Source organism: Schistocerca gregaria, chromosome 5 (genome assembly GCF_023897955.1).
Source record: "Schistocerca gregaria isolate iqSchGreg1 chromosome 5, iqSchGreg1.2, whole genome shotgun sequence".
NCBI lineage: Eukaryota > Metazoa > Arthropoda > Insecta > Orthoptera > Acrididae > Schistocerca > Schistocerca gregaria.
The window spans coordinates 343,935,232-343,956,363 of NC_064924.1; the positions used below are offsets into that span (position 1 = coordinate 343,935,232).

The 21,132-nt window shown below is 37.0% G+C and overlaps 1 protein-coding gene across 1 annotated transcript in view; it reads right to left on the minus strand.

Moving 5' to 3' along the window:
* Positions 1-492: 492 nt before the first annotated feature.
* Positions 493-21,132, minus strand: part of LOC126272916 (class E basic helix-loop-helix protein 23) — a 90,645-nt gene continuing 70,005 nt past the window's right edge. The window contains exon 4 of the mRNA XM_049976204.1: positions 493-2,530. Coding sequence (XP_049832161.1) covers positions 2,330-2,530 — 201 coding nt within the window. The 3' untranslated portion in view covers positions 493-2,329. The remainder of the gene's footprint in view (positions 2,531-21,132) is intronic.

Consider the following 21,132-nt stretch of genomic DNA (forward strand, 5'->3'; position numbering starts at 1 on the left):
AAAAAATATCATGAAAGGATGAATTGCTACTCAATGTTTAGTGGAGATTTTTATTCGCAGACAGGCACAATAGAAAGACTGCTATACATTTTAACTTCAGCCAAAAGGCCTTCACCTGAAGTAGAACACACACACATGTTCATACGAGTGAAGCTCACACACACATGACCACTGTCTCTGCCCACTGCGGCCAGACTGAGTTGTAACTGCACCTGATGGGAGCAGCAATTCAGTGATGGGTATAAGGTGGTGGCATGGGGTGGGGAGGGAGGGGATAGCTTGGTGAGATGGGGGAAGGCTTTGTGCTGCTTGTGGGTGTGAGAGGGCGTGGTCAGGACATGGTAGGGCTGCTAGGTGCAGTAAGGAGGTTTTCTGGGGGGGCAGTGGGGGGGGGGGGGGCGGCGGAGGAGAGGAGAAGCAGTATGGTGGAATAGAAGGCTGTGTTGTGCTGGAGTTGGAACAGAAGGGGGTAGATAAGTGGAGAACAGAGACTATCTCAAGTTGAGGCAAAGAGGGTTACAGGAATGAAGAATATATTGCAGGGAGAGTTCCCCATCTGAACAATTCAGAAAAGCTGGTGTTGGTAGGAAGGCTCCAGATGATGCATGCTGTAGAGCAGTCACTGAAGTAAAGCACATTGTGCTGGACAGCATGTTCAGAAGCTGGGTGGTCCAGCTGTCTCTTGGCCACTGGATAGACAGTTCATTATTTATCATGCCCCTATAGAAAGCAGCACAGTGATTGCAGTGGAGTTTTTAGATCACATGAGTGCTTTCAAAGGTAGCCCTGAATTTGATGGGATAGGAGATGCCTGTGACCAGGCTAAGTAGGTGGTGGTGGGAAGATGCATGAGACAGCTAATGACTAACAAGCAGACTTTCCATTGTTTGATTAGTTAATATCACAGTTTAAATATAGTTATTGATACATCCCCACTATTACTTTCATCGCGGTTACTGTGATGAGAGAAAACCATGTGCACAGCAGGATTTCGACTGAGGAGCTACTGTAGTAAATTGCTTGTTACTTTGCCAAGAAAACAACTGTCACTAATAAAAATATGCTGCAAAGTTTTTGACAACAAGCTCATTAAATAATGAGAAGCTGTGTTATTGTTATATTGATTATGTCAGTATTATTCTCTCTATATCTTAAACAATAGCAGCCATATTGCTGGGAAAAGTGGTCAATTAACAGCAATCAATTATACCTTTCCACAACACTCATTCGGTGATTGAATGATATCACATTCTAATGTTGAAATAACTCTGTGAACCCATGTAAGCCATTCATAATTTTATCTGCAAATTGAACTTGTATTATAACTGGATGTGTAATTTTATACTGTACGGATGAAGAGAAGTTTTGCATTTAGAACTAAATCTCATTAATTAGAAATGTTTTAGTAGTGGTGAAGGCAATGAATAAACAACATTTTTTTTCCTTTATTCTACTTACTTACTTAATGAACCATTACTAGTTTTGAGACATTTAATGGTCTATTGGATAGTTCTATTTATCCACTAAATCATACAAGTATCTCTTTCACCAATCGTAATCCACTTTCAGCCACCACCATTCCCAGAAATCAGTCTGTCATCAAACCATCATTTTTTGCATAAACAGCAAAATGCAAGCTATGGTTCATTAAATTAGTAGTAAATTAATTTAAAACTACAAAAGAGGTAACAGGTTGTTTTTTGTATTCTGGCTATATTTTTGCAATGTTTACTGTACCAGGTACATTCATGACAGTGCCAGGCAGTTACAAAGACTTAAGCAGAGCATTACATTGTATAGAATACTGCAATTGAGTAGGTACTAAATATTTACATCTTATCTAAAACATGTGCGACAAAGTCACAGCCAGTGCCCTGACAGTAATTTTAGAAATTATCATAGTAATACACTACCAGCTTATAGACTGACAATAGTGCTTTCAGAATTTTCTGAGCACAGTTGAGGATTCATTAAAGTGATAACACAAAAATAGCTGTCCCATTCTTCACTCCTACAAAGTTATCAGATTTAAATGATGTCCCACATAGGCTTCAGCAAAATATGAGTGTATCAACTGAACACTTCCTAATAAAAATATACCTACCACTATTTTATTGCCTCCTAGATGTATTCCATTTCGATAGTTTTAAAAATTCTATTGAGAGCACCATGTCCTGTGACCGCTTACAATGGTACTTCATCATACAGCTATCACTGCTATTTGCCAACATTACACTAAATTCAAACTGTCCTTCGTATGAGCCTTGAATCCAAAAAGAAAGTACTGTGCACCACCTATGAGTCCACTTAGATCCACTTATATTGGGTCCTATCCACTGACTGCTGGTCTAGGAGCAGGTGAGCCTGATGAGGTAGAGACGGCAGCTGCTGCAGCCGCAGCTGCTGCTGCTTGCCTCTGCAGTTTGTTGTCAGTGGGTGTTGTAGGGAATCCAGGAGGCAGCTCATACAGGCTCCCAGCCTGAGCCTGAAGCCATGCCACCAGCCGTCGAAGCTCGTCAAGGGCATTTGCCTAAACACAAGATGAGACACTTGATTACTCTACACTTTTAGCTACTCTCTGAGTAATGTCCTTTCACTATGTGTGTGTGTGGGGGGGGGGGGTCTGTGTGTGTGTGTGTGTGTGTGTGTGTGTGTGTATGTGTGTGTGTGTGTGTGTGTGTGTGTGTGTGTGTAGAGAGAGAGAGGGGGGGGGGGGGGGGAATAATGGATGCAGATGTAAAGGTTGTTATCATGTGCAGAAGTACAATGTGTGCACTTGTGTAACTTCAGAATGCACTGTGTATCTTCAGAACAACTATTTACTTTTTTTGATGCCAGTTCAGTAGTGAGAAATTTGCAAGTAATATGTGCCAAATTTATGATTTCACATCCAACAACAATGTATGCAAAAAGCTATGAAATCAGAAGTAAGCTATTAGTTACTGCTGATACAGTCCTGACAAATATGGGCAGGATTGTGAAAGTCTTACTCTTCTCTTGAAACTTCATTCACTCATTCATTCATTCATTCATTCAAGGAGAGGTATGCATTAACAAAAGACAAGGAGATCATAGAAACATAATCTATCACCTTTGTTAACAATAAACTATCACTGAATTGCTCAATGTTATTTGTAGTTACGCCAGCTAAATGCAAGTAAACATTATAAATAAATCTGCTACTTTGGGGAGAAACTGGTGCCTACCCAGTTACATTACACAGCTGCTGTTTATCCCCAACTGGTAGCTTTTGTATGTACTTGATTACAATGATATTTTTCAAAGAAATACTTACATTCATTAATGCAGTGTCCTGTTTACAATATATTAATAACTGGTCTGTTCATAATATGTTACTTTTCGTCATGTAGCTTTACAATGAGTACTGCTACTTCCCATTTGGCTAATAGAACATTTCGGTCCTTGGATCAAGATAAACAAATAATTTGCAGAAGGGGTGACTAATGAGGTATGTTTCTAGTTTTTAGCTAGGTGGGATTTCCAATTTTTTGCTTTATGTTAGATGGAAGCCTGTTGAGTACCTTGCATCAGAGTACACAACACTACTCTGAACCCTCCACAAAGAAGCAAAGCCTACATTAGAATTACTTTTGCTGTCTTTTACTGTGTTTGTGCTGATCCAGTTCAGCTGAAACTGATTTTCCCTGACAATAAAAAAAAATAGTAGCACATTTATCTACTTTACTGCTGGATGAAATAGTTTTTTACTTTAGATACACTGCCCCAGACTTCCTTCAGAAAAGAGGATCTGAAAGTATTATTAACAATTTAACACTTTTGTGTTTAGGTCAGTACAATGATAGATATTTCTATGGGCAATACTTCAGCAAATGAGATTAGTTTATCTATGTATTGGTTCCATTTTAATGGGTTGGCAATTACACCCCAAAAATTTTACTCGTAGTATTCCATTTTATATGTGATCTTAAATGTCTATTTCTGCTATTAACAGCTCATTATTGCTCATATAAGTCATTTGGAGATTAAGGCTTAAACCATTATCTGTGAACCAACTATCATATGAGCAATGCCTCCTAAGTTTCAGTTTGGGACTATAATTAATATGTTTGTGTCACCAGCAAGAAAAAAATGTAGTTTTTGAATTGCTCTTTTAAGTTGTTGGAAAACATTTTTGTAAGTCAGGAATAAGAGTGGGTTCAGTACTGGCCCTTTTGGCATCCCACACATTATGTTCCCCTCCCTGAGGTTAGTTTCATGCCTATGACATACGCTGTTTACATGATCCTTTACTTTCTTTTATGAAGATAAGACTCCACCCATACAAGATAAATTCTAATGACACTACAAAACATTTTTTTTCTAAGTAGAATTTTGTGATTCATACACTCAAAGGCTTTAGAAAGGTCACAAAAAAAAAGAAAAAAAAAACACCACTCTGAGCGGCAATCAACAGTCTTCTCAGATTAATTAATCCATGTACAGCATGCTATATAGATCACTTTCTCAAAATCTTTTGAATAGACTGATAGAGTTGAAGGAATGCAAAGGTTTGTAATTAGAGGTGTTCTATTTACAGGTGATTATTACTAAGGCATGCTGAAATCTTTTGGGAAATATTCTTGGACCCATTGTTTACAAAAATAGCTTAAGTGTGGTCTTATCAAGTCAGCACAATATTTTAGTATTGTACTAGAAACACAGTCATATGTAGCAGAACTACTACTTTTTAGTGACCTTATGAATACTGTAATCTCCTTGAAGGTTATGTTTTTTTGAAAATAATATATGTTGATAGTTCATGTAGTGTCTGTGTAAATAAATTTAGTGTAGTTGTATTCTATTTATTAATGGGTTTAATGTTTGCTGCCACTGAATTTGTTTGACAGTGTTTTAAATGTTTCAATACATAAAGTAAGGGAAAGGCCTTTTGCCTTCTTCCTATTTTATTTATTCTTCCATTCAGGAATCTCTATTATTGTTGCACATTGTCAATTTGGCTCTCTTCCATCCCATACTCTTTAACTTTTCTTTACCTATGTACAATCAATTTTTGCCTTTCCCTTATTTTACATATTCTTCCACCCAGGAATTTCCATTATCTTTAAATGTGTCACCATTTCTGCCAAAGCTATACTGTGAGTGATCAATTTCTTTTGTACTGCTATTATAGCTTGTTTCTTTTTCAGTAGTCTTCTGGTAGGTTTCTGTCTTACTTGTAGTGTTTTAATTTTTGACCATATTCCGTGTACTTCACCTTTCTTCAATAACAGAATTTTAGAACAATAAGGTTCTCTGAATTAAACAAAACTTGCTCATCCTAGGATTAGATACTATAACACTAGAAGTTACGATCCCTTATAATTGCTTCTATTCAATTTTACCCTTGTTTCTTTTAGGGGAACACAAGACAGTTCTCTAGAAACATGTCTAAGAAAGAGATAATTTTTCCACATAGGCTATATGCTTTATAAATCTCTTGCCAGCATTGTTCTTGTTATTTCTCTCTAAATCCTGTGGTGGCATTATTATTTACACTTTTGGGATACAACACTTTTCCACTATGACCTGCAGCTAAAAGGTCATTAATTTTTATTGTTAACTTTTGACCTTCATTGACTATGATTTGACATTTGAATTACTGAAGATTGTCAGGGGAGAAACAAATTGTCAAAGACTATTGTACTATGTCTTTCAGTCCTTGTGGTGAATTTTATTGTGGTAAACAGTACAAAACTAAACTTAACCAACTTGAAGTGCCCTCAATCAGTACTGTCTGATAGAAAATTAACATTAAAGATTCAATAAACAATGATTTTTCAGTTTGATCTGCTTACGTTATTAAAATTACTTCTAATTGCTTTATGAAGATTAAGATATTTCATGCTGGCGGCCTTCCAACTGTCTGATCTACAAGCATGTGTGTTTCATGAGCCAGTATTGTGGCACAGCATTCAAAGAGTTTTCAACACAATCTTCATTGACCAGAAGGGTGTGGGACTTCACACAATTTTTTGCATATACAACCACTCATCTTTTCTTTTACTGGTACTATAGTAGTCCAATATTAGCTCATGGCCATTAAGTTGGATATGTTCAATTTCAGTAATTTCCTCAACAAGCTCTGATATTCACTACATATATGCTGATTTTACATTTGTCCTTTCATTCTTCTGTGAAGATTATGAGAGTTGAACCTTTATATCAATGAGCATTCAAAAGTTGTAACTGAAGGCAACAAATATGTTTTCTTTAATATCTATGGTTTTGTCCAGGCAACAATAGTTTGTTTTGCAAGTATCTGTTTCAAATGTACTGTATTTGTCGTGCAATTCTTTCTTACAGGTAAATTTACCCACTGCTTTGGTTAGCCTGTTTCCTGCATCCTCTACAACTGTTGCAGGATCTTTTTTTTGAAGGGCCTTCCCCAAAGACCTAAATCACGGGTGACACTACTAAGCCCTCCACTTGGTTTAAAAATATTAGTTACCTGGTAATCATTTCCTAGAGAGTTTTGTAACAGTTCTGTCATTCCCCTCCAATGATTCTGGCCACACAATAAGACAATCTTAAGACTTTGGTTCCTAGCCTTAACTTACACTTCGAATCCTGTACTTGTCAGACTGCTTCTAAATTTTTGAGTGTCTGGATGTTTTGTCCACAGTATCCAAATCACAGAAGCTATGAGTAATAGTAGCCTGTAACTATCAGACTTCTCAGTCTCCTGGAACACTTCACTGATTTTAAAGATTTTACTGTTATCCACACTTACGGTCTATCATAGACATTATTACTGCAACTTGCAGCTCACAGTCATGCTAATTCAACTTGCGCTACTGCCAAGGCAGTTCAAAATTGCAAGATAAGATGCTATTTTTCCTGTATTGCGTAGCAGTAGCGATAGTCTCTGGGTCTCTAGAAGTTGCTAGCGTCATTCCTCATATTGATTGTAATACAATACCCCATACAAATACTATGCTGCCATTCATCACACTGATTGTCATTTCTAGTGATTCTGCAGTGGTTCCTTAAAGCACAACTATATCCCGCCTGTCAAATGTCTACTCTCAGATATGCAAAATTTGCCAAGCTCTCTTTACCCTTACCTTTGCGCTCCTAATCCCATGATTACCTCGTGCTATTAACGTCGAAAGTTTTAAGAGCACATTATTTTCTGGCTTGGCTATGATTGAAACATATATCTTCTTCTCAAATATATAAATTGAAGTCACTTGCTGATGTTCATCCTTACATGCAGGCTAATTGGAGGAACTGTCATAAGGATTCCAATCCAGTTTTGACTAATAGATATGTTGAGTGATGAGAAACATTTGTGTGTATAATGTATAAATATTTCACACAATTTGTCTGACTTATGATGGATTAAAGTGAAGTTGTTAAAATGACGCCATTGCTACCACGTCAACAACCACTATAACTTGAGACAGAAGCACTGCATTGAGAGAGCAGCAGGCATGGTCAAATTTTCATCTGGTGTTGTGGTCTAGTGGTGACTGGATCAAATACTTGCTGGGTCCCTTTTTTTACTCTGTCTTTTAACCTAGCATTTACCTCTCAGTGATATGGAGATATGCATTTCAAAATAAGATGACAATTTCAGACTGCCAATTTCTACTTCTGTCAAATTAGCAATAACAACTTGCACTCTCTTAATGCACTGCAAATTCTTTGTAACAGTGGGCAGTAAGTTACTCAACTTTGAAGTATCATAATAAAAATAACCAATAACAAAAAGGTAATCACCTCATCATCAGGCTATGATACGAGATTTAGAGTTTGAAAGAACAAAATATTTTTAACTAATAATTTTCCTGCAATCATTTGAGAGCAGTTGGATGGTGAAAAAACATGTGAATCCAAAATATGTGAAGTTTTGTTTTTTATGCTATAAGCAAAAAAATTTCAGCAACTTTACAAACTCTGTTTCATTTACATACAGTACATTCTTCTGGAAACAGCAGATGACTCAACATTCAGCTTTCTGCCTTCCTTGAATCAAACCTAGGTGTACATATGGTTTTTTTGCATGGCACAGTGAAAACGTCTGCCATAAAGAGTCCTTGACAAAGAATTGTGGCAATGAGTTTCACCAGTGCATCACAATGTGTACTAAGCTTCATAAGTAGAATGGTGTAACATGAGCTAAACATGTAAATCATGCTTATTTTTTTCTTTTATCTCTGTCAGCTCATCCAGCCTCTGATACATATGCTGATACCCATTCTCTGTATATATAAATTGAAATTGCCTGCTCACTTCTGGCTGTAGATCTGGGCTAATTTCAGAAACTAATGAAGGAATTCTAATCTAGTTTTTACTGCTAGATTGATTCATGAGGAAAGTTCATGTATATGATTTACAAATACTTCATGGAAATTTGCTGAACTCTGATGAATAAAGCTCACCACTGCTGTGCAACTTTTGCTATGGCCATCTAGTGGTGAATGGTCAAACTTGGAAGCGCAGCTCCATGTGCCTGGATGTAGCCACAGCCGAACAGCACCCATGAATGCTGCAGCTGCTTTGATGTACTGACAATAGGTGGTTCATGTTTGGCATGGTGCAGTACAGTCAGTGTGGATGTGACTTAATTGTTCACATATTATATCTTTGGATACTTTGAAATTGTACATAGGACTGGTAAATGAATCTTCACATTTACAGGCTTATAAACATTGAGGGATCTGTGAGCTTCTTGAAGAAGGAAATAGACATTGGCCCGATCTTGACACCTTAAATTCATAGGATGAAACAGGATTCAGAAATTCCTTGTAGATGAAAGCAGACGACTTTTGGAAAAAGATGACTGTTTCATAATGTCAGTGTCAATTTACATTGTTTTTGTTGTTGTCTTCAGTCCTGAGATTGGTTTGATGCAGCTCTCCATGCTACTCTATCCTGTACAAGCTTCTTCATCTCCCAGTACTTGCTTCAGTCTACATCCTTCTGAATCTGCTTAGTGTATTCTGCATGCCCTTGGGATAAATTATGGCTGTAGTTTCCCCTTGCTTTCAGTCATTCGCAGTACCAGCACATCAAGGCCATTTTGTTTAGTGTTACAATGCCAGATCAGTCAATCATCCAGACTGTTGCCCCTGCAACTACTGAAAAGGCTGCTGCCCCTCTTCAGGAACCACACGTTTGTCTGGCCTCTCAACAGATACCCATCCATTGTGGTTGCACCTATGGTACGGCCATCTGTATCGCTGAGGCACGCAAGCCTCCCCACCAACGTCAAGGTCCATGGTTCATGGGGGTAGGCAATTATCAATCACAATTCACTCTCATAATTCACTGCACATCCTTCAAACAACAGGAAGTACCGTAACTTCGAAATGCTGCAAGTAATTCATCATGAGCAATTGCACAGAGAAAAAACTTGACATTTAGCGGCAAGACATGGTGAAAAAGTCAGCCACTAAGAAAGAATTGTAACTATGAGTCTCAGCAATGAATCATTGTGCACTAAAGTTTACAAGAGGAATGCTGTCATGGGCTACGTACCTAGATCAAGTGTGGTTTTTTTCTTTTCATTTTCATTTTTTTCCTTTGTGGCTTTCAGACATAATCACTCAGCCAGCCTCAGATATATGATACACTACAAATTAAAAGATGTATACAATAACACATACACACACATACAGCCATGAGTCACACAGAAAACTTACGTTGCTTGTAATGTATTAATTTCATCACATTATGCGTAAACTGACTGAACTATGATGAACTGAAGTCCCCTGCCATGTTTTTCTGTATGTATATGAAGTCTGGTCTCTACTGTAGGGATTTTGACATGGTTTCCATTAGTATATAGACTGAGACACGAGGAATGCTTCTGTACATCATTATTACCTCTACAATGGACAAGTCATCAATGTGCAAAGCTGAGGTGGGTTGCTGGTATTCCATAAATTGGTGACCTAAATTTATGCTTCACAGTTTCATATGTCACCACTGACTTCATTGTCATTAGCACTGGTGAACCAGAAGGGGCAGGAAATTGGTTGTGGTCTTTCCGAAGACACTACTTCTGTATTACCATAACATGACTTCAGAGGACCATGATAATCTTGATCAAGATAGTCACATGAGAACTGGAGCTCAACTCCTCTGAATACCAGTTGGTAAGGAAGATAAAGCAGGGACAGAAATTTGCAGAGGTCAAAGTTTTGGACTAGGGTAGGGTTGGGCTGATATACTGTGAAGGAGTCAATGGGCTTTATGGACTAGTGAAGAAAAGTGAAGCGGAGTACTCCAGATTTTCGAAAAAGAATTTGGAAAAATACAGCATTTTTGAAACACTTTATGGAGATAGGTTTTAAGCCATCATCATCATCATAATGTGCCCCCCCCCCTCTCCCCCATCTGCCTGTGCTGTTCCCTTTTAGCTGTGGCTCTGTTTCCATTTTTCCACTGGCTTATGAGTATACAAGCATACTCCACTAGAAAAAGTGTGATATATACCACAGTCTACCTGATAAAACTGCCATTTATTGTACTTCTTATTTCATCTTGCTTCTGATTCTTCAGATGTACTAAGAGAAAAAAGGGTTGGTTTTAAAATTATTAATTTGCCTCAATCTCTCAAATTTTAGTGTTTTGATACCTAAATAACAGATAAAACAATGGGGAATAACATATGTTTTGAATACTCTGTAATACAGAATCTCAGACTTTTAGTGTAGTCATTCACATAATCCAAAACACTTTAGTTGCATCAACTGCCAGTACCTTTTGATAAGCATTTCAACAGATTTTTCACCTTGAACAAATGATCATATAAACAGCCATTTCATTTCTTTGAACCTGATTTTGAAGCATCTTTCCAGCCTGTTTTGAATAATAGACTGAAAGCAATGGGTTGCACATATTTTTTGCAGGCAAACTTTTTAATAGCTTTATCTGACATTATATTAACTCCATCAATGAATCAAATAAATGAATGAACTCTGGCATTTGGCTCATTTATTAAACTCTTTAGAAAATTTTGGTCTGTACTCCAACATATACACTGAATGGGCAAAACAAGCATTGGTCGACAAAGAATGCAATACAGCAGCAGTTCTGCATGGCGTGAATTCAAAAAAACTTCGGAAAGTTTCTGGAGGTATATGCCACCATACATCTATATGCAAAATTAGGCAATCAGTTTAAATTACAGACCGACAGTTTTTGTGTACAGAGGTGGTGTCTACTAACACCATACTAGATGTGTCAGGTTCAGATCAAGCGAATTTCATGGCCGTGACAACCTCATAAGTTCACTATCAAACTCCTCAAACTGGCCTTGTGACATGGACAGTTAGTGTTCTGAAAGATGCCAATGCCATCAGGAAAGACATCAATTGTCAAGGGATGCAAGTGGTCTGCAATAATGTTTATGCAGTTCACAACTGTCAGTGTGCCTTCGGTTCCTGTCACGGGTCCCATGAAAGCTTAGATGAATTGGGCAGTCATTTGCCTTGACAATAGTGTATCAAGACACAACCACTGATCTTATGTAACAAGAAATGTGATACATTTGTGCATCCAACACATTTGTGCTTTACGGAATGGGAAGCCTCTGACCTCAATGTTCTGTGATAAGGCATGGACATCTCACACTACATCACCTACCTGTCCTTAACCACTTTCCCTTGATCCTCAAGACAATATAAAGTGAAAAGAAACTAGTTTCACCTTTTCCCAGACCCCTGTTCCAAGTTGCTGGGCCATAACAATCTGCTCTTTGTCAACGTCACTTATGTCAGTGTATTTCCCCATTTGCTAGAATGATTTCCTATTTGTCTCTGCTCTGCTTGTACACTTTCATTACTAAATCACATGTGTGCAATGCTGCCAAACAACATTCAAACTCTTGGTGGGCTGTGGTCCTAACATTTTGACTCATCAATATGTGTTGCCTTGATTAGGAAAGTAAATATACGTGGCTAACGAACAGCCTCAAGTAGTTTTTGATTTATGCTTTACTCAGTTAATATTAAGGCTTTTTCCTATTTATGTACATTACGTCGTATTGCATCAGTTTTTGTACTATTTTGGTTACAATGTTTTATTTATATATGCTTCCTGGATGCATTTTTTTATTACTAATATTTTGTTGTTTATACAACTCTTCTTGCATTGAATTTCACATGTTTAATTATGTTTATCATATCCAAAAATGAGTCAGATGAATCAGTAACTAAAAACTATTCTCATGGAAAGAAAAAACAGTGTAAAGCAGTATGTGAAAATTTGTAAAAGGCTACTAAATATTTCAGTGCACAATGCATTTGAAAAGGCAGAGGAAGATGCACATGTAAAATTGAAGCTGTGTATCATAACAGAAATCCTGGCAACTCATGGATAGAGCAGGACTTTGTTTCAAGATTTTCTCAAGGTATATTACACTGAAAGATAGTTTTTACTGATCATTTATGTTTTAAAAGTAATAAAGGTCTGTCATGAACAATTTCTAAAAATTCCCTAATTGTTGGCAAATAATTCCTGAACCAGTGCTAAATGAATAAAATGTTGCATTCCTATACCAGTCAGTCACAAGTACCAGCAGTAGACTAGCCATGAACATGGAAACTACCAGTTTGAAGGGTTAAAACAGTGTACCAGACTGAGATTCAAATTCTAAACCTTAGTTTTTGCAGACAAGTTTCTTACTAACTTAGCAGTCCAGTCACAGCTTAACACACACTCTCTTAGTTTAAGTTGTCCCATTCCCTCTCTCCTATTTTCAAACTTCACACAAGCTTTCCTGCATACACTGCTGTACAAGCAATGTCTTCTAGTCAACACACTGATAGGTACTTCAGTCTTTGTGGGACTCTATATTTTGTATTCTTCTGTTTCCCTGTTATGAGTGGTTGCATCAACAAGGCATAGCCTTTTGAAGAAATGAATGTGTTTAGTTTTCTCCCATGGTGCAGTTTGTTAATATTGACCATGCTTTATTTTCAGCAGGTAATACTCCATCTATATAATGGAATATGATTAATACTACTAACATTTTCTTTTTCTGAGCAAAATTTTATAGTCTACACAATCAAATGCTATAGTGCATACAAACAAATATTTTTTGTGGCTTATCTCTGCCAGAACTTCACATGTGAGGCATTTAATGATTTTCTATATGAAATATCAGACTAGGAGATACAGTAGTCCTGCTCTGAAAAATAAGGTAGCATCATATTGAACCCAAAATTCTCAAGAATTTTTTATATAGCTGGATGGAGTCAGATGAGCCTGTAAGCGAATATGAATTGCTGTATCTCAATTCTGATATATAATACAATGATAGCATATTTTCTCTCTCAGAAAGTGTGTTCTTAGACATTGACTGGTTACCAAGATTACTTTGTGATTACTCTTTCAAGCAAGCACAAAGATTTTAAGGTCCTGATACAAACACTGTCATAACCAGAAGTATTATCACTAGATAATCTCTTTATCTACAACTTCTGTCCCCTTGCATTCATCAGTAGCAGTGTCAGAAACTTCATCTGCTGATCACTTTCCATCAGTGGCTCAAGACCTTTCATCAATATTAGACCCTCCACAATCTTCAGCACTCCAAGCACCACCTGATGTGTCTTCACAATAATCAGTAGTAACAGAGGTATGCAGAAGAAGCACAAGAACCAGGAGATGCACAGCACTACAGGATTATTATAATCTCTAATTGCAATTTACGACAATACAGTGGCATCAGAACAAAGAGTTTAGGATACGGAAAACTTTGTATTTTTCACCAAAACATAATGGGCCTAAGAAACAAACTGAACCAGTTGTCTGTCTGCATTAATTACCATGATGCAATAGACAATGCCCATATACAGGGTGTCCAGAAAAGGGCTCCCTGATTTCAAAATTAAATATCTCGAAAACAAAGATTGATGGAGGAATGCAGTAAACGGCATGTTTATTGTGAAAGCTGTAAGAAGTTTATACAGCAGTTTTAAATAATAGTTACAAAAGCTGCCAACAGATGGCGCTGTAATCGCCATCCGTAATGCCTAGTATAAATTGTGATCTGAAGCCCAGAGTGATCAGTTCCACTATTGAAACGTGAAAGTAGGTTAGCGTACCAAAGGAAGAGATTAAAACCATGTACTCCATTGAACAACTTGTTTTTGTGGTGCTAGAGTACCGCAGGTTAGAAGAGAGTCCTATGGCAACAAGGCAAAGTTTTCAAGCACGATTTAATGTTCCAAAAGGACCTGATGCGAAAACCATTCGTACACTCTTTGCAAAATTTCAATGAATAGGCAGCTTAACTGATGATCTAGTGGGGCATGTTGGCCGCAAGCAAACCACAGTTATGCCTGAAAATGTCGCCACAGATTCTGGAATAATTCAGCGAAATCCAATGTCATCCATGCGTAGAATTGCATCTGAGACTGGTTTGAAGCGTTCTAGCATGCAGAAAATACTGAGAAAGAGCTGTACATGTTTCCATTCAAAATTCAAACGCACCAGGCCATACCCGTATGAGCTGTGCAACAAAGGGTTGCCTTTGCTAATCAGATGCTCACAATGATTGATAGTGAAAGATTTGATGTTGGCTGCATCTGGTTTACAGATGAAGCACACTTCCACCTGAATAGATACATGAATAAGCAGAACTGGCGATTTTGGGGTTCTGAAAAGCCATATTGGTGTGAAGCGAAACCCCTGTATTCTCCTAAAGTTACTGTGTGGGCTGCAGTATGCAGCAGAGGCATTATTGGCCCTTTTTTCATTCGAGAAACGGTGACTGGTGCACATTACATTGCAATTTTGGAACAATTTGTTGCCACACAGCAAGCATTAGAGGATCGACCAGGTACTGAATGATTTATGCAAGATGGAGCTCGACCACATCGGACCGAACAAGTGTTTCGCTTTCTTGAGGAATACTTCAGGAATCGAGTCATTGCTTTGGAATATCCCAAATTTACTGGTGCAGGCATGGATTGACCTCCATCTTCACTGGATTTGACTCCCTGTGACTTTTTTTTGTGGGGCTCACTGAAAGACATGCTGGACGAGCTGGAATCGGTGATCTCTGTAGCATGTGAATCCATTTCAGTTGAGACACTATGAAATGTGATGGCGAATTTCATTCTTCATTTGCGCCACCTCTGTAGTGCCAATGGTGAACATTTTGAAAACATTGTGATGTGATTGTTTGCAAAGATTGTTTTTGTAGGATTATTTCACTTATGTATGCTGATATGAGCTGTACGGCGTACACCGCCATCTGTTAGCAGCTGTTGTAAGTATTATTTCAAACTGCTGCATAAACTTCTTACAACTTTCACAATAAACATACCGTTTACTGCATTCCTCTACTGATCTTTGTTTTTGAGATATTTAATTTTGAAATCAGGGAGCCCTTTTCTGGACACCCTGTATTATGTTTTGCTGAACACCATTTGAAGGAAAGGACTGAAATTATGTAACTATACAAGTACAGCTTAGCAGCTTATTACACTAGGAATACAATCAATAAAGGTAGAGTAATAATGTGTGTTAAAAATAATATTGAAAAAAGTATTGTGCTGGTCAATCCTTTGAGGCTTGCTGCATTTAACTCTATGTTAATACCCTGGCTATTTATGTGATTACTGTTTACAGAGCTCCTTCAGGAAAACTTAGTATATTCATCAAGCAAGTAGAATCACTTATAACTCATGTGTTCTCAAAAACCAAGGAAATAATCATGCTTCATGACTTCAATGTAAATTTTTGTACTTTTAATAATGATAGAGCAGATTTTGAGAATGTAATCAACTCTTTTAACATGAAGATTGTTGTTGACTTTTCCAAAAGAGGAACAAAGGACTGCACAGGTCTGATTGACAAGATTTTTGTAGTCAGTAACAAAACTGATAACATATGTATAACAAAAATCTAAAATGGCCTTTCTGACCATGGTGGGCAGCTGTTGAAAATGCAACATGTATGTCCTGCTAACAACAACAGTTTTTATTAATAGATCTTTTAGACTAATCAACAGTGAGAATCTGGAAACCTTCAGCAGACATTTGCATCTGCTACAATGGGGCACAGCATATAATGTCAACAACAAATTTGACCTATTCCTGAATGAATTTATTATCATTTTTGAAGCTGTATTTCCGAAAAGAATGTCAAAAAATTCCAGCCTAATTGATTACAGGAGACAATGGTTTACTAAGGGAATCAAAACAGACTGTAAAACAAAGAATATGCTTTGTTTTTCACTCAGAAATTCTAACAAACCTCAGGATAGGGAGCACCACAAATTATAGTGCCGTATCCTAAAGAAGGTAATTTAAAAAAAATCAAAGAGCATGTTTGTTAAATCAGAAGCCGACAGTTCAAATGATAAATTAAAAACAGTATGGAAGGTGGTCGAAAGGGAGACATGAAAAATTTCAGAAGATACAGTGTCGAAGTGTGTCATAATGGAAGTGTGGCAGAAGATGATGATATAACTGCCAATATCTTCAACAACCATGTTTTGATAGAGTGTATCAAATTGATTGTAATGGGTCTATGCTCGAAGCCACTAACCTCCTACAAAAAGCAGTGCAGAATGAAATTAGTCAGATGTGTCTACTCTATTTTACAATTAATGAGACTGAGAAGGTTGAAAGCTGAATGAAAAATAAAAATTCCATTGGTGTGGACAATATGTCTATGAAATTACTGTAGCACTGCTGAAAATTTATTCTTAATGTTCTCTGACACATATATAATGAGTCTATAAATCAAAGTACTGATTCAAATATGCAATTGTTAAACCATTGTTCAAACAAGGTGATAAAGCTGAGGTTTCCAACTACCAGCCAATTTCAATGCTAACAAGTCTTTCCAAAATCCTAAAGAAATTTGTGTTCAAGAGAATCATAGATCATTTTAATAAACATAAAAACCTCAGTACAAATCAGTTTGGATTCCAAAGGGCATTTCACCTGAACTTGCCATTTTCTCATTTGTCAAACAACTCCTCAAATCCATAAATGATGAAATTTCAGCAGTTGGAATTTTTTGTGATCTGTCTAAAGTATTTGACACCATAGATCACAAAATTCTACTTACAAGGCTGAGCATTATGGCTTAAATGGTAAAGTAAGGATGTGGCTCGAGTCTAATCTAGAAGTCACAAGGCATAAGGTAATATTGAATAATTTTGCAGTGCCACCTGTCTGCTCTTATTCAGATACAGTGACATGTGGAGTACCACAGAGCTCAGTGCTTGGTCCTGTATTTTGCTAATCTTCATCAATGATTTGCAATAGTATTTGACACAAAAAGCAAACTTCTCCTTATTTGCAGATGACACACCCAGCTGATTGACAAAGCACCCAACTGCACAAGATAACTCTGTGACCACTACATTCAAAGAAGTTCTCCATTGGTGCATTTCAAATGATCTGTACCTCAATGTTAACAAGACTCAGTTCATTCAGATTCAAACAGCAAACAAAAAGTTGGAAAATATTGAAACAAAATGTGGTAACTAAGAAATGTTATGAGCTGATTCTTCTGAATCAATCTAAACTGGTCAGTTCATGTCACCGACCTATGTAAAAGACGGAAATCAGCAGCATTTGCCATCTGCTCGGTATAATCTGTTTGTGACTTAGAAACAATCAAAGTTGCATACTTTGGATATTTCAATTCACTTATGGAATTTGTGGGGAAAGCAATCATGAGCAAATAAAGTCTTTATTGCACAGAAGAGAGTCATCAGAATTATGGATAGAGTGCACTCTAGATGCTCTTGCAGAAAAACAGTTAGGGATCCTCACCATGCCATGCTAGTACATTTTTTTCACTAATGTGCTTTGTGAACAATAATCATACAATTTACAGAACAAATACTGAATACTATGATCATGATACAAGAAGTAAACACGATCTTCACAAAGATATAAAAAAATCTCAGCATGTTAAAGAAAGCAGTACATTATTCATGATAAAAGTATGCAATAAACTTTGAGTTTGGTTTAAATCAGTCACTGGGGATAAGACTAAATACAAAAACAGCTAAAATTTTATCTTTTGAATAGTTCTTTCTATTCTTTACAGGAATTTTTGACAGTGTGTAATAACTAGTGGAATGGGTTTAACTTTAAGCATTCCTATAAGAAATGACTATTAGAAATTCCTATAAGAAATGTCACACTGGAATATTAATTATTGAAAGAAAGCTTTTTATATGAATACAGTGTAAGCCTATAATTTTTTTGTGTAACCATTGGCGTTCTTATTTGAACACTTGAACCTGATGTATCAATTTACATTTGATTTAGATTGTAAGCCTCATGACCATTTACATATGGTTATTACTGTAATAATGTGACAAAGTCCACATCCCAGTGATACAATCACATCAAGGATCCATGGATGTCATAAATAAATAATGAAATAAAAATAAATCCTTGTTGTTGTTGTTGTTGTTGTTGTTGTTGTTGTGGTCTTCAGTCCTGAGACAGGTTTGATGCAGCTCTCCATGCTACCCTATCCTGTGCCGGCTTCTTCATCTCCCAGAACCCACTGCAACCCACATCCTTCTGAATCTGCTCAGTGTAGTCATCTCTTGGTCTCCCTCTACGATTTTTACCCTCTACACTGCCCTCCAATACTAAATTGGTGATCCCTTGATGCCTCAGAACATGTATGACCAACCGATCCCTTCTTCTGGTTAATTTGTGCCACAAACTTCTCTTCTCCCCAAACTTATTCAATACTTCCTCATTAGTTATGTGATCTACCCATCTAATCTTCAGCATTCTTCTGTAGCACCACATTTCGAAAGCTTCTATTCTCTTCTTGTCTAAACTATTTATCGTCCATGTTTCACTTCCATACATGGCTACACTCCATACAAATACTTTCAGAAATGACTTCCTGACACTTAAATCTATACTCGATGTTAACAAATTTCTCTTCTTCAGAAACAATTTCCTTGCCATTGCCAGTCTACATTTTATATCCTCTCTACTTCGACCATCATCAGTTATTTTGCTCCCCAAATAGCACAACTCCTTTACTACTTTAAGCGTCTCATTTCCTAATGTAATTCCCTCAGCATCACCTGAATTAATTCGACTACATTCCATTATCCTCGTTTTGCTTTTGTTGATGTTCATCTTATATCCTCCTTTCAAGACACTGTCCATTCCGTTCAACTGCTCTTCCAAGTCCTTTGCTGTCTCTGACACAATTACAATGTCATCGGCGAACCTCAAAGTTTTTATTTCTTCTCCCTGGACTTTAATAGCCACTCCGAATTTTTCTTTTGTTTCCTTTACTGCTTGCTCAATATACAGATTGAATAACACCGGGGACAGGCTGCAGCCCTGTCTCACTCCCTTCCCAACCACTGCTTCCCTTTCATATCCTTCGACTCTTGTAACTGCCATCTGGTTTCTGTACAAATTGTAAATAGCCTTTCACTCCCTGTATTTTACCCCTGCCACCTTCAGAATTTGAAAAAGAGTATTCCAGTCAACATTGTCAAAAGCTTTCTCTACGTCTACAAATGCTAGCAATGTAGGTTTGCCTTTCCTTAATCTATTTTCTAGGATAAGTGGTAGGGTCAGTATTGCCTCACGTGTTCCAACATTTTTGCGGAATCCAAACTGATCTTCCCCGAGGTCGGCTTCTACTAGTTTTTCCATTTGTCTGTAAAGAATTCGTGTTAGTATTTTGCAGCTGTGACTTGTTAAACTGATAGTTTGGTAATTTTCACATCTGTCAACACCTGCTTTCATTGGGATTAGAATTATTATATTCTTCTTGAAGTCTGAGGGTATTTCGCCTGTCTCATACATCTTGCTCACCAGATGGTAGAATTTTGTCAGGACTGGCTCTCCCAAGGCCGTCAGTAGTTCCAATGGAATGTTGTCTACTCCTTATTCCTCATATTTTTGTAAGTAATGTCTGCCTGTGGTGTAACCTGAATTTGTCAAAGTATGTTTGATACACTTCTACTTGGTTGTTTATTAGCAAGGGCAATGTTTGCTGCTGCTCCTTTTCATGACTAATGATGTCCCATTCCCCCTCCTCGTCCTTCTCTCTCAATACCTTTATCTTTCTTGTAACGTCCTTTTCCTTTTTTATTTATCACTTATTTCCTCTTTGTGCCAGCAATAAGGAATAAAACTACAAGTGGGTACAACACAAGGGAAGTTCTAGCCAAAACTTGTAGTGGTCTGGTTTGGCTGATAATTATAAACAAGCTGACACCAAATCTACAGAACAAGAGCTTCTTCTTCAATATTTTAAATGATAATGGTGAAAAGAAGAGACAAAGCAGAAATTAAAACAGAAAGAGTACTGAAACTGGGACAACAGAGCCTCAGAGTACAGGAATCAAATAAAAATCATGCAATGAAACAGAAAGAAAGAGAATGTAGCAATGTAAACTCTTAAGTAGGAGGCTACCACTCATTAAAAAAATTAAGCAAATAGCAGTGGGCTAGATAAACATAATTTGGAACTAGTGACATGAAATGCGAGAATAGTTATTAAAACAACAAATATAAGGAATGAGAAAAAAATAAATCCATGATGAATCCATAAATAAGACGTTAGTAGCTGAAATAGTATTAGTACTCTATGATTTCCATGGACCTGAATGAATTTATCAAAGAAGAGTGTTCATTACGGATTTGAGGATATTCACCAAAATATACAAATTTAGGAAGCACTTTAAGAAAATACTGAACAGCATTTCTGGATAAGCAGGAATTTTTCAGAACATTTAGAGTTACTACCTCAGGCACATTGTCTTTGTTATTATTTGTATATCATTGACCATTGTACCCTTTACATACTTAATTATGTCCACAATGCATTAACTGTATACAATAACTGTGAATATCAGTTCAAGCTGATTTACAACTTTTTCAGAACATGTAAGGTTTGTTGTTTCTGTTCTGTTTCTTGTTTCAAACTAAAGACAATTTTGCAAAACTTTTTTTTATATTTAATCAGTTTCATTATTGTACAGTGGATCCATAATTTTTAATGGTTACAAGTAAATCACATGCATCAATATTTTTTGGTGTAGTGATTCAGTAAAACTGAGAACACACACACACACACACACACACACACACACACACACACACACACACAAAGACTAATTCATCTTCGGAA